A 15,062-nucleotide genomic window follows, 5' to 3' on the forward strand; every position below is an offset into this window, starting at 1 on the left:
GTACTGGACAGTGACCAGTGGATGGCAAGCATTTACGGCTTTAAGTAGAGTGGTCAGAAAACACTGAAGCTGAAAGGGAAAATTTGAGGGGGAGTCAGCGTAGAAAGATCCAGGCACAGAGGAAATCATAAATAGAAAAGGCCTGGATATAGTATTTAGTAAGAAACCTGCTTTCAGTTGCCATGTATGATTTCTGTGTAAGAGCTAATTCCTGGACTCAAAGTGAAAAAAGAAATATTCAAAGCCCCCCCCTCCAAATTGCTAGAAAGTAAGGGGGAAAGTTCCTTCTCTCTGTACTTGCCTCAGCTCTAACTTTACTCTTTACTTTTTATGTTTTGTATCTGCACTTATGTAGATTACAATTTTGTTCCAGGTGAGCCTATTAACATTTAATAGCAACAATAAAAATGGTGAGGGTTTTGATTGAACACAGGAAAACTCACTGTTACTAGTTTTCTGTTTGGTGAAGGGCCGGCCCTGCTGATAGCTTTGTGGATACAGGTGAAGCCTCGCTCACAGACGGCAGACGATTTGCAGTTTCTTAAGACTTCACATGACTCGGCTGTCGGCATCACCAGATACAGTCACAGGAATGGAAGGAACACTGACTTTTGGTTTTAATGCACTTTAGAAAAAAAAAACTGTATTAATGTCATTGACTTCTCTGTCTTTGTTATGAAACTCATAGTTTTCTTTCTGATGAAATTTTTTTTACAAGTTAAAAGTGTTACATTTTTATTCAAAACAATTTTTTTTATGTGGATTTGTTTTCAACTTAGAACTTACTTTCCCTTCATAAGACGTTTAAAAATTCAATTGCTCCTCCTCATGTTTCTCTTTTTAATGGTCAACTTTTGAATCTACCTGAGATCATTTGCTGTCCTGTGTAATGACACATTAATTTTTTAAATTAAGTCTTATTCTGGATTACTGTATTCTTCCGGGATAGTGCCTGCCTGTTCTTTTGCAGCTTTCCCTCTGTTTTAGTTATCCTAAGACTATGATACCTCTGCATATTGCTTAATAAATTACTTGTTCATGAGGTGCCCACAGCCAGATGCCCACAGCCATGCCCACGGGTCAGGTTGTTTATTTCAGACATGTCTGTAACTAATTATCTTGTCACACTTCAGCTTGCCAGTTCTGTAACCCCTTGGGACGTCTTGCTGAGCTTAATTGCGGCTGCCACTCACGATCTGGATCATCCAGGTGTTAATCAACCTTTCCTTATTAAAACTAACCATTACTTGGCAACTCTGTACAAGGTTAGTACAATTTATCATGGAGCTTAATATTCTTGCATTCTAGAAAATGTTTTAATGGAGTCGAAGTCATAAACAGAGTGTCTACGAATGTTGGAATTTTAACCAGATTAATATTACCTATCAAGAATTCTTTATGTTCAGGAAGAGGCTTACCATTAAATAACTCAGATATGCCTTTTTTTTGTAGAATACCTCAGTACTGGAAAATCACCACTGGAGATCTGCAGTGGGATTATTGAGAGAATCTGGTTTATTCTCACATATGCCATCAGAAAGCAGGTAGGCTGGCTTAAGACACATTTAATTTGTTATGAACTATGGAGATTAAGCTGGCAAAACAATTTTACAAAGTTTTAAAAATTACTCAGGTGTTCCACAGTTTGCAGTTTTTGTTAAATTTACTGGCTAAGTTACTTTACAAATTTACATCAAAATTATAGTAATTTAAACATTCTACAGTATAGAAAGTAATTTTTTTTAGTGAATTTTTATGGCTCACTCTATGGATTTGAGGATTATAAAATTCACTCCAAACACACAATGGCTCAGTCATAGTTTACTACTTATTGATGTAAACAGTATTATATATTTCCATGTTACACTCATTATAATAAAACCTTACGTTCTAGGTGTAAAGAAATTAATCGTTCTGTATAATAAATACACTCATATCAAATAAGTTTCAGTAAGTTTTCAAAACGGGTAACAAATAAAATGAATGCTTTTAGTTCGTTAGCTTAGTCCTGGAGTGACTTCTGCAGGTATAGGATAAAATAGTGATGGAAGGAAAGGAAATACTAATTTTTTTTTTAAAGATTTTATTTATTTATTTGTCAGAGAGAGCGAGTGAGTGAGCACAGGCGGACAGAGTGGCAGGCAGAGGCAGAGGGAGAAGCAGGCTCCCTGCTGAGCAAGGAGCCTGATGGTGGGACTCCATCCTAGGACGCTGGGATCATGACCTGAGCCAAAGGCAGCCGCTTAACCAACTGAGCCACCCAGGCGCCCCTAATTTTTCAAATAAAGGCCATTTGATGTTAAGAAGGCCATTTGAAAGCCTAATAAGAAGCATTAGCACAAATGACCCCAATATGATGGTGGTTGACAAAATCTCTTACCATTGATCCACAAACAAAACTTTACTAATGTCTCACTGAGAGACAGAGCACTTAAGAAAACCACATAAATGGGTATAAACCATCTAACTCTAGAAAACAAGGTGAGGCATAAATATATGTTTGGGTATGAAAATTTAAGTTACTATCATAGTTCTTTCCTTTTTCCCTTTCATAATTTAAAACAACTTCATTTTAAAAACTTAAGTATCTTGTGTAATGACCACAAGAAAAAAGCTGGACTTTATTTTTTATTTTTTTAAATCTTTATTCACGGATACCATTTGGAGTTTTGACAATACTTCTGGTAAGTGAAATTGTTTCTTGCTGTAGTACAAGTATAATAATTACGTAAACCATAGTTTTTATAAATTATCTTTTTCTTGATTAAGGCAGATTAAAATGTTTGCTTTATTCCCTTTTTGTCATGCTTTACATTTGATGATTAACTCTGTTGATTAAAAACTGAAAATAAGGAACACTGCATAATAGCATTCTTTCATATTTCCTTTATTTAGGGGTGTTTTACTTAATATCCAGTATTGTGAGCCTTTTAATCTGATGACCGCTCTTTACTGATCTTTATACATAGGTAATATTTGCTATGGCCCATTGGGGGGAAAAAAGGCAGGGTTTTTTTTTTTTGTTTTGTTTTTGGTGTTTTTTTTTTTTAGGTTTATTTCTCTTGTTATTTGACTTGAGACAGTTTAAAAAATGATATAATGTATTTTTATTAACACGTTACCTTTCCCTTTACAGAAAAGTTGGATTTCATTCAGATAACTTTGATTCTTGAATTACAATTCAAGAACTGAATTGTAATTTTATCTAAACTTTATCAGATTATTTGGTGGGATTTTATCAGTGTGTAACTGGGCATCTTTGTCAAAATAGCTACAGGAATTAGTTGTTGAATGGGCTGTTCTTTCTCCGTTTGAACCAGCCTTCGTTTGAACCAACCTGGCTTTCAGATGTCAGACACCAAAAAATAGACCAGAGTTGTTTACCCTCAGCACATCCCAGCAAAGAATTTTCTAAAATAACATACCAATGCTATGTAGATTTTTTTCAAGGCAAATAATTCCTCCTTGGCTGGCAAAATAAATCTTTTTTGGAATGTATGCATATTGATATTTTCCTTTAAGCTCCTTTGGTTTTAGTTTTCATTATTTTAGTAGGTTTTCTTTAATGCATTTTTAAAAATTCATGTTTTGTGATGGGTTAAAAGTTGAATGGCAATTAGAATATTAAGTTTAAGGAAAAAAATCAAGGAGTATCTATTTATTTGAAAGTCTTACATTTTCTCTTTATATTTCTCTAATTGCAGGCAACAAATGGAGACTCAGATAGGTGCTTTGATACTAGCCACAGACATCAGTCGCCAAAATGAGTATCTGTCATTGTTTAGGTCCCATTTGGACAGAGGTGATTTACAACTAGAAGATGCCAGGCATAGGCATTTGGTTTTACAGGTAAAATGGGGCTGGGAAAGATTGTCTTTCTGGGCTAAATCACATACCCATTAGGATAAAAATGAATTCTTCCGGGGTAGCTTTCAGAGTGGTCAAATCTTGAGGGAAAGCTGTGGAGTGTCCTTCCATTACTGAAACACTTTCCAGAAGGTGAATCTCCTCATTTGGAAAGCATCCTTTGCTTTTGTAGTTTTCATATTTGAGATTTCTAACAGAAGTGCGTTTTGCGAGATTAGGGTGAACCGCAGCGGGGTCAGGATCAATTCTTGCATCTGCAAATGAGAGAGAACCCTGTGATTTACTTGTGGCTTTACGTTTAGTCCGGTCCTTCGCGTGGCTCTTGCGTATTAGTAAGCATGTGTAGTCAGATGAGCAGCCCTTCCGCGCTCCTGCAGAAATAACTGAGAGTCCTCATAGCATCATGAACTTAAGAAAAAAGACAATGAATTTTCTGTTGCCGTACTTTTATTAAGATGTTGTTTTTCCCACAATTAGATTATGAGTATGTTGAAGCTTAGTACAATTGAAATTTTACTTTTTCCTTAAAAGACTTTTAATATTTTGCTTGCTAGATGGCTTTGAAATGTGCTGATATTTGTAACCCATGTCGGACCTGGGAGTTAAGCAAGCAGTGGAGTGAGAAAGTAACAGAGGAATTCTTCCATCAAGGCAAGTTACAGTTTTGAGTGATAAGTAGTCTGTTCAGTTCCATTTTTAGCATCATGTGGATAAACTAACCCAGACATTTACAGGAGTCCAGCAAGAGATGCTTGCTATTTTTAGTGACAGTTCACAGTAGATATACATAGAATAAATAATGTACCAATTGAACACCTATTTTGGAAATAAACAGTTCACTTTTGAAATGATCAGATATGAATATATGTATGCATTTGTAAACAGATGTAGATCAGGTTGGAAATTTTGCTGTACATAAAGATTTCCCTTGTTCTATCTTTGCCCTGTGAGGAAGCTATGGCTCTATGAACGGCAGGATATTTTTAGTAATTGAAAGCCAGGAACTCAGGATCTTCATTTCAAGCCCCTTCCTTTTAGAAATCTAAGTTTTAAATTAAAATGCTGACAGAAATACAGTCTTGGGGTAACACCTAGTGAAGTTTTTCATCTCCTCCATTTATTTTTTTTTTTTATTTTTTTTTTTTAAAGATTTTATTTATTTATTTGACAGAGAGAGATCACAAGCAGGCAGAGAGGCAGGCAGAGAGACAGGAGGAAGCAGGCTCCCTGCTGAGCAGAGAGCCCGATGCGGGACTCGATCCCAGGACTCCGAGATCATGACCTGAGCCGAAGGCAGTGGCTTAACCCACTGAGCCACCCAGGCGCCCCCATCTCCTCCATTTAAAATAGGATATCAGCTTGGCAACTTTTTCTATCTGTGAATAACTTAAAAATTCAAAAAAGAGCTAAGTTAGAAGCCATCCTCTCAGGAGGATTAAGTATGTCGTTTTTCCTAAGGAATTTACAGGTAAGATGAGGACTCTAATTATATACTTAAGCAATAGGTATGTTCCAAACTAATAATTCTTTTTTTTTTTTTTTTTAATTTTAGGAGATATAGAAAAGAAGTATCACTTGGGTGTGAGTCCACTTTGTGATCGTCAGACTGAATCTATTGCCAACATCCAGATCGGTAACTGTGCTTATTTAGTTATAACTGCTTAGAAAAGTGCTGCTGACTTTAGTTTTGTCAAGAAGAGATGCACATTTGAAATATATAACATTAAAATTGTGCTCATTTCTATTTTTTAGTTGAAGAAATTGTACCAGTTTTTTCCATTTTTGGCTTTCATAATTTGCTCTCATTTGATCTTAGGTCCCCTGAACCATGATTTTTGCAAAACAGGTAGCAGTAGCTTCGTGTCTGTTCTGACACTGAAAGAATACATGGTTTGCCCCTGTGGAAGCTTCTTTTGCACGAGTCTGGCGTTGCCAGTGAGAAAGGGGACCACTGAGCGAGCAGGACCATAACGTGAAGATCAGTTTCCACTACTGCTTCCTTGTCTCTTTTCACTCTGCTTTTGGCTCGTTCTTCAGCTTCTGCACGGGCCTCTACTCCGCAGCATCCACCCCTCACGCACCCACAGCAGCTTGGGACTCGGCCCTGTTCCCCAAATCTGTGACGCCCCTTCACTCTTTCTGCCTCGCCATCCTTCCCACCTGCCTGCTGACTCATTTTTCCGGAAGAGCCATCTCCCCCAGAAGCTGCCTTCCGCTGTCTGCAGGCAGAGTCACCCCTTTTCCAGACATCCAGAGCACAGGATCCATGTCTCTCCTGGTTCCCCGGCCCTTGTCCTTGGGGATGTGTTCCTGAGGGCCTGCCACGCCCCCTGGAGGCAGGGGGCACTTGAGAACCTTACTCCAGCGTAGCTGTCATGGAAAACACAGGGAGATGGGCTGTGACTGCAGTTTGGACAGCTTGTTGTGCAAGAGCAGGGAGTGGCCAGTGGGGTTTTGAGTGTAAAGTAGGAGGACAGTGTGCCGAGGGGCAGGTCAGCTAGGTATTGAGGGATGAGTATAATTTTGGTAGTTGGTGTTGAGTAGGGTCTTGGAGCATTGGTGAACATAAAATGTGTACACAAATTTCAGAAAGAGAAAGTTTCTAGAAACTCAGACGATAACGTGCTTCTGCACCATAATACTTTGAAAAGAGGGCTGTGCTGTAGGGTGAGAAATTCAGAAATCTAATGCTCAGAATCTAATAATTCAGAAATCTATTGTAACCACAGAGGATGGTCACATGGAAGACAGCGGGTAGGAAAGGACTTGACCGCAGAGGGAGGGGTAGGGAAGATGAAGAGCCATGCCCAGCAGAGTGGGGCGCAGGCCTTCGGGAATGGTATGGGGGTGTTGGGGTGCCCAGAGATCTCAGGCAGCCAGGAAGCCTGAGGAACTTTACCGAGGGCGATGTTTTCTTTGGGGAGGATGAGAAGACAGTTAAGCAGCAGATCTGTTGTGTCTCTTCAAATGCCAAAGAATGGGTGAAACATGGGCAAAGGGGATTGAATCGAAGAGAGGAGAGTGGGTAGCAGAGTCCCCATAGCTGCCCTTCACATTCTTTTGCCTAAGTAAATGACCCCCTCGGTTAATGAGGAAACTTACAATGAGGTTTTTTAAAATTGCAGTTTTTAAAAGGGAAGAGAAGCTGGGTCCCTTAAACTCTTCATTCCCATCTATAGATCTTGTCCATGTTGGGACAGTTCTGGGTAAGGTTATCTGAGGGACAAAGATTTCACAGAAAATGACAGTAAAAGTTGACATCTGCTGACTCCTCACAACCACCCTACGACAAAAGTACCACCAGTAGCCTCCTTTTCAGGTAGTTTGCCCAATTTGTACAGTTAACAGATACTGGTTTTTTGACATCAAATCCCAGGTAAAACAGGGATTGAAAGTTCTATTTCTAGGATAAATCATGGGACTGTAAATACTGTGACTACTCAGAGCCAGCACAGGGTCAGTAAGTAGAAGTCATGTTTAATCCAGTTTCCTTCTCTAATAGGAATAATAGTTTGTTAAACAAGAAAAGATTATGTCCTGGGTAAGTAAGGCATTTGGCATGGTGTCCTGTGGTGTGTGTGGCAGTGAGAGAAGCCTGTGGGCTAGAACAGTAAGTGGGTTCCCAGGCAGCTGATGAATGGCACCCCACCTTCGGAGAGGGCGCTGCGTGGCTGTGTCCAGGACACCGGCCATTCATTTTCACCAGGTGCTTAAGAGCTAAAAGAATGAGGTTAACCTAGAGCCTGAAGTAATACTTCTGGATTGTTGGGTGTTACAGGCAAGATCCAGAAGCTCTCAGCCAATTGGAATAATGGGTGGATCTCATTTGGGGATAAAACTCCAGCTGCTCACGACTTCACTGTGGCACCTTGAAAAGATAGGGCGTTGGGTGACAGTTCAACTTGGCACTGTGGTGTGAGGATGGCTCCCAGAACAGTGCTGCTTTGACCAGTGATGACATTTCTCTATTTGTTTTTTCTCTTCACCAGAACACAACTTCTTGAGGGCATATCTATTCATTGCTATCTTCCTGGCCACTCTAGAACAGTGCCTGGCAGATAGTCGGTTCTCAGTTAATATGTGTGGAGGGAATGGAAGAAATGGAAGAAAGCCTTATTTCCAATAGTAACAACTAGTTCAGATACCACAATCTGTACAGTTTTCTAATGAAAAGTCAGGTGCTGATTGCTTTAACTCCAGATTTTTTTGTTGCCTAAATGTAACCTAAGTTGTCTGTGGTCCACATGGTCTTTTGCCAAAAAGAAAAAGTTCTGGAGGTGAAGAAAATTTAAGCACTGTTAACGTAGCAGTGATAGAATTTGCATTTTTTTCATGAGTTTTGGCTCTGTAAATTCTGACTCAAATAAAGTGGCCAGTTGTAAGCCTGACCAGGTGTGAGGACTGTGCTGCTTCAGTTCCCACCTCATCACCCAAAGGCCTTTGGAAAAGACCCCTCCTCGCCTCCAGCTGTCTCCGTGGGAACGGTGTGTCCTTTCTGCAGAGCTGAGAGGGCCACTGAGTGTTTGCTCAGATAGGATATGCTTGCCCAGTGGAGAGGAATCATCAGAAAAGATTGGATGTGTTTGTCAGTTCACCTTTACTTCAAGTCCCATTGAGTTACTCAATAGTTCATCAGAGAAGTTAGGTCAACTTACGCACACACATCCTTGCTGAAAACTTGGGTGATGTCCGGTTAGGACTTAAGAGAATAAACGCTGGATAGATGTTCTGAAGATAAAGTTTCAGAATATATGTTGATGCCCTTTTTCTCTTATTTTCTCAAGGTTTCATGACTTACCTAGTGGAGCCTTTATTCACAGAATGGGCCCGGTTTTCCAATACCAGGCTCTCGCAGACGATGCTCGGACATATGGGGCTGAACAAAGCCAGCTGGAAGGGGCTGCAGAGAGAACAGTCCACCAGTGAGGACACGGACGCTGCGTTCGAGGAGTTGAACTCACAGTTATTACCTCAGGAAAATCGGTTATCATAGCCCCCGGAAGCAGTGGGACAGACTGCCTCCTGCAGGTTTTTAGAAATGTGAAATGGGGTCTCGAGGTGAGAGGACGTTCTCTTGGCTGCCAAGGTTTCCGAAGGAACGAGGCCAGCGTTATTCCCAAGGTGTCGTCTCTCGGATCATGTGACCCCACTTTTTAATTATAAGACCTGAACACATAGCAATATGCATTTGGCTTTCGTGTGAAACCTTGAATATGCAAAGCCCAGCAGGAGCCCATTGGAAAGGAGTAACAGAGGAAGTTTTCCGGTGTGCCACGAGTCTTTCAAAGCATTTATTCTTCGAACCACGAAACTTGAACTGTATCTTTCAGCAGAAATCTCTTGGAATTTAACCAGTCTGATGCAACTTTGTGTATCTGTACCTTCCACTAAGTTCTGAGAAAATGGAAATGTGAAGTGCCCAGCCTCTGCTGCCTCCTGCGAGACTCGATGTTTACAAATCAACTCTGAAATACTGGTTCTAAATTGCCTTGGAGCATGATTGTGAAGGAACCACTAAGAATTTTACAGATCAAACTGAAACTGCAGCTCTTTCCCCTGGTTTGCCTTTTTTCTTCTTTGGATGCCACCAAAGCCTCCCATTTGCTATAGTTTTATTTTGCGCACTGGAAACTGAGCATTTATCGTAGAGTACCGCCAAGCTTTCCCTCCAGTGCTGTTTGGCAATGCAATTTTTTTTAACTATTAGTTTTTCATTTGGGGCGGGAGGGGAAGAACACCAATGTCCTAGCTGTATTATGATTCTGCAGTGAAGACATTGCATGTTGTTTTCACTACTGTACACTTGACCTGCACATGCAAGAAAAAGGTGGAATGTTTAAAACACCATAATCAGCTCAGGGTATTTGCCAATCTGAAATAAAGTGGGATGGGGAAGTGTGTCCTTCAGAGCAAGGGTACTAAAGTCCCTTTCGCTGCAGTGAGTGAGAGGTATGTTGTGTGTGAATGTGTGGATGTATGTTTGCGTGCATGTCTGTGCATGTGTGACTGTGCATGTGTTATATTTATCCACGTGGGAAATTATTTATTATTTTAGAATGTGACACAATGCGCAGCCACACTGGGGGAGGGGAAGGTAGGTGAGCTGTACCAGACTGCTCCAGTTGCCTTAAACTATGCACAAAGCTAAGTGACCAAACTTCTTGTTTTGATTTGAAAAAAGTGCATTGTTTTCTTGTCCCTCCCTTTGATGAAACGTTACCCTTTGATGGGCCTTTTGATGTGAACAGATGTTTTCTAGGACAAAATCTAAGGACTAATTTTAAACTTCAAACATTCCACTTTTGTAATTTGTTTTAAATTGTTTTATGTATAGTAAGCACAACTGTAATCTAGTTTTAAGAGAAACCGGTGCTTTCTTTTAGTTCAACTGTATTTCCCTTGTTACTGTAAAAGACTGTTTATCGATTATGTTTACAGTTTGTTGCAACAGCCATTTTCTTGGGAGAAAGCTTGAGTGTAAAGCCATTTGTAAAAGGCTTTGCCATACTCATTTTCATATGTGCCTGTTGCTGTTAACTTTTGATGAATAAAAACCTATCTTTTCACATATTTATCTTTGATATTTAACTTCCAACTCAATCTTTTGGAAATCATGATGCTAAATTATTAGAAAGCAAAGATTCCGCTTCTTGTGCTAGCAGTCTCTCATCCACTATTTATTTAGGCAGAGCTAGGTGCAGGCGCAGTCCTCTGGGGTTCTGTGCCGTCATCCGCAGCTCACGCGGGAGCGAGCGGCCCCAGTTAGTCGGCTCAGAGTTTGGACTGATACAAGGTACAAGTCAGCTTTGAGCCATACCTCTTGACTCCACAGCCTTACTGTTCCCACAGTTGGGAATTGCCTAAGACATCAGCGCCTCTTGCAAGGACTTAAATACTAGTTATATTGGCCTTTGCTTTGACTGGTACCAGTGTAAGACAGGCACCACTGGGCCTTCCAGTGTCTTCCCCAGTCCAATTCATTAGAAAGGATAAAGTACAAACTTTAAAATCAAACATACTGTCATTATTTGCGGAGAAGAGTGATGTCCAGTAGGAATATAATGTGAGCCATGTAAGTGAATTATCCATTTTCTACTAGCCAAATTTTAAGAAGGAAAAAGAAACAGACGGAATTATTTTATTAACATTTATTCCAATATATCCAAAATATTGTTATCAATTCAATAGGTAGTCATCATCTTAGAAAAAACAATTGTTGAGATGTTTTACATTCTTTTTGGGGATACGAAGTCTTTGAAATCTGGTGCATATTTTACACTTACAGCACATCTCAGTTCAGACTAGCCACATTTCAAGTGCTCAATATCCACCTGTGGCTAGTGGCTACCATATTGGACAACACGGGTACAAAAGTCTGACGGTAGTCAAGTGGACTGTAGCTGGGGCAGGTCAATGGCCAGTTAAGGCGGCACCACCCTGGCAAATTTGATGCATCTAGAGTCTGATGAGATCTTTACAGGCTCTGAGAAGATCTTTACAGACCTAGTATGTCAGCACATGGGAAGTGGAACTTTCTCAGGAAACACATTAACCAAGCTCACAGTAACTGATATTTTATTTAAAAGTTAGTATTTTTTTTCAATTTATAATGGAAATATAACTATCGATCATTCTCTCCCTTTAGGCAAACCTTCCTGGGAAGTCAAATTATGATCAGCGGTTACTTGGTGAGCATGGATTCTGAGCAAGGGAAGCAAGTTGCCTCGTGCATCCATCTCCCTGTGGGGATATACCTGCTGATATCCATGTGTGTCGACCAGGGTACGCTCTTCCCCTGGATGATGCTAGAGATTCTCTGCCAGTAGTTGCTTCTCCACATCAGCTTCTGATTGGCACACCCAGTAGATCTGTCAGTACCTTCAGCTTTGTCTCTGTTGGGCCTGCCCGGGCTCCATCTGCCGGCGTTTGATTGCTTCTACCCTGATCCATTTTGTGTTTCTTACTGTTTGATAGTCAAAGGATTTTCTTCTTATTTCCATTCTTGGGAGAGACACCTCAGTATTGCTCCCATTTCCTGCCTACGCATATCATAAACCCACTGAAAAATCATGTTTTGTTACATGTACGTGGAGGTCACAGTCTACAGCCCTACTCCTTAAATATAACCTATATTCCTTGAACATTGATTTTCTAGAAGAAATTTGAAGAAACAGTTCAATAATTTAGAAGATTACACTTAAGTAAATGTTATGGAACAGAATTAAAATTCACATGAATTTTTAAAACGGGAGACTTCAAAGAATTGTCGAGCATGTAGCAGCCTTTTGGGTCTCTAGGCCCAATACTTCAGTGGCGGGGGGGGGGCGGGGCATCTCCTCTGCCTTGAGGGTAGAGGTTCATGGAGAGGAAATTTTGGCACAAGCCTTAGCTTAACGAAAAATAATCTGGTACATGGTCAGTATTTGTATTCTGTAAATGTGATGGTTTATAATGATCCTCTTTGTATAAAAGAAGCAAATATTTTATGTCCTTTGCAAACCTGGGAAATATATTTGTACCTGAGGTACAGGTTAGAGGTGCTAGTAATTCTTTGAAGATTCCTATATTGGTTTCTTTTTCCAAAATGCTTTCCTGGCTCTTTAAGCTTTAAGTTTTCTTAAAACTCTCTAACTTTCGCATCAGAGGTTTACGATGTTTTCATGTGAACTTTTTTTACAGTATAAATACTAAATCCTCTCCCAATCAGTATCTCCTGCTTGAGAAAATATACTGTGACATACAGCTAATATGCATTCACTGATGTTTTTAAATAAACATGCAAGAGTTCATCTGAACCATTCCTTGCTTGCTAAGGATCTGCAGACAACCTGTGTCTTTTGGAAGGCCCCCAAGTATCCACGGTCTGTAGGTAGAATGACCACTACTTGGAGGTGAGTTGACAGGGAGCACACAGCAGGTCTCATTCACCTTCTAGTCTCTTGTGCTTGGCACAGGGCTAGCGTAAATTTGGGCCATCAATAAATGTTTGTTGAACAAACTAATTTGGTATTGATGTCTTTCCTCTTTAGCCATCAGTCTAATATTGAACAATTATATCAAAACTAGTCTGTCTATGGTGAATCATGTGGTCAGCAACACCTGGGTTCCTGTTGTATGCAGAGAGCACGGCACTGGATGTAATAAAGGTATTAAAAATGACAAAACCCTGGTCTCTGTTCTCAAAATGTTTGGGTGGCAAAATGATGTGTGAAAAGCATTCTATAATATGGCAGTTTCTGTATTACACAAAGTAGGTGCAAAATATTGGGGTATGGTTTAGGAGAATGGTTTTAGTTTGGTTAATGATGAAAATGACACCATTTCTAGTAATTCTTGAGTTTTTTTTTTTTAACATCCATGACTGGCAAAATCATTTAACCTTCAAATTTGATTGTAATATACATTCTCCACATCTTCACCAACACTTGTTGATGCTGGTCAGTCTGATGGTATGTGGTTTCAATTTGATGACGACAAACATCATTTTGTGCACCTCTTGGCCATCTGTATGTCTTCTCTGGAAAAATATCCAAATCCTCTGCCCATTTTTTTTAATCAGGTTATTTGTTTTTTTGATAGAAGTTGTATAATTTCTTTATGTTTTGGATAGTAACCCCTTATCAGATGTACAGTTTGTAAGTAACAACTCCCACTAAGTGGCTGCCTTTACATTTTGTTGATGGGTTTCCTTTGCGGTGCACAGCTTTTTAGTTTGATAGGATCCTGCTTGTTATTGCAGCTTTTGTTGCCCCTGCTTAAGGAGACTGCTCCAAAAAGCCTATTTCTAAGACCAGTGTCAAAGACCTTACTGCCTGTGGTATCTTCTAGGAGATTATGGTTTTAGGCCTCCTATTCAAGTCTTTAATCCATTTGAATTTCTGTATACGGTATAAGTGAACCAGTTTTCCCAATACCACTTACGAAGATATTGTACATCCTTGGCTCCTTTGTCACAGATTGACTGACCATATATGCCTGGCTTTATTTCTGGGCTCTTTATTCGGTTTCATTAATCTATAGGTCTGTTTTTATGCCAGTATCATACTGTTTTAATTACTAGAGTTTTGTAATAAGTTTTGAAATCAGCACAGTGCCTCCAGCTTTGTTCTTTCTCAAGATTGCTTTGGCTATTGGAAGGTCTTTGTGATTCCATACAAATCTTAGGATTATTTGTTCTAGTTCTGTAAAAAAAAAAAAAAAAAAATGCTGTTGGCACTTTGATAGGGACTGCACTGAACCTGTAGATTTCTTTGGGTAGTTTGAGCATTTTAACAATACCAAGTCTTTCAATCCATGAGCATGGTATGTGTCATCTTCAGTTTCTTTCATCAGTTGTCTTATAATTTTCACCGTCTAGGTGTCACTTCCTTAAATTTATTCCCACGTATCTTCTTCTAATGCAATTATACATGGGATTATTTTCTCAACTTTTTTTTCTAGAACTTTTTTTTTAATAGAACTTTTTTTTATAGAACTACAACTGATTTCTGTAGGTTACTTTTGTATACTTTTTTTTTTTTTTTTTGGTCGGAGAGTGAACACAGGCAGACAGAGTGGCAGGCAGAGGCAGAGGGAGAAGCAGGCTTCCTGCTGAGCAAGGAGCCCGATGTGGGACTTGATACCAGGATGCTGGGATCATGACCTGAGCCAAAGGCAGCCGCTTAACCAACTGAGCCACTCAGGCGTCCCTGTATACTGGTTTTAAAACGATTTCAGGGGTGAGAGACAGAGAGAGAATCTCAAGCAGACTCCCTGCTGAGCGTGGAGCCCAACGAGAGGCTCAGTCCCAAACCTGAGATCATGATCTGAGCCAAAATCAAAAGTTGGATGCTTAACCAACTGAGCAACCCAGGTGACCCTGTCTAAAATTTCATAACTGAATTCATTTATAGTTATAATGGTGTTTTGGTAGACCCTTTTAGAGTTTTTTATATATAGTATGTCAACTGCAAATAGTGAGTTTTACTACTTTTCTATTTGGATGTCTTTTTTTTTTCCTGATTGCTACAGCTAGACTTCCCAATACTATATTGAATAAAAGTGGTGAGAGTGGGTATCCCTATCTTGATCTTAGAGGAAAAGCTTTAAACTTTTCAACATTGAGGACAATGTTCCTGTGAGTCAGTCATACGTGGCCTTTATTATGTTCAGGTACGTTCCCTCTACACCCACTTTGTTTTTATCACAAATGGCCA

At 39.7% G+C, this 15,062-nt stretch overlaps 1 protein-coding gene across 3 annotated transcripts in view; it reads left to right on the top strand.

Annotated features, from left to right (window-relative positions):
- The window catches only part of PDE7A (phosphodiesterase 7A), a 116,510-nt gene extending 103,958 nt beyond the window's left edge, over positions 1 to 12,552 (top strand). For 2 of the 3 annotated variants that reach the window (XM_047724596.1, XM_047724597.1), the window contains exons 8-13: positions 1,134 to 1,265; positions 1,453 to 1,544; positions 3,705 to 3,849; positions 4,422 to 4,518; positions 5,420 to 5,500; positions 8,652 to 10,437. In XM_047724596.1, the coding sequence (XP_047580552.1) occupies positions 1,134 to 1,265; positions 1,453 to 1,544; positions 3,705 to 3,849; positions 4,422 to 4,518; positions 5,420 to 5,500; positions 8,652 to 8,860 (756 nt within the window). In that variant the 3' untranslated portion in view covers positions 8,861 to 10,437. Of the gene's footprint in view, positions 1 to 1,133; positions 1,266 to 1,452; positions 1,545 to 3,704; positions 3,850 to 4,421; positions 4,519 to 5,419; positions 5,501 to 8,651; positions 10,438 to 11,512 lie in introns of those variants that run through there. The other variant, XR_007126506.1, reaches the window with a different exon arrangement.
- The last annotated feature ends 2,510 nt before the right edge of the window (positions 12,553 to 15,062 follow it).

This window comes from Lutra lutra, chromosome 4 (assembly GCF_902655055.1).
Source record: "Lutra lutra chromosome 4, mLutLut1.2, whole genome shotgun sequence".
Lineage (NCBI taxonomy): Eukaryota > Metazoa > Chordata > Mammalia > Carnivora > Mustelidae > Lutra > Lutra lutra.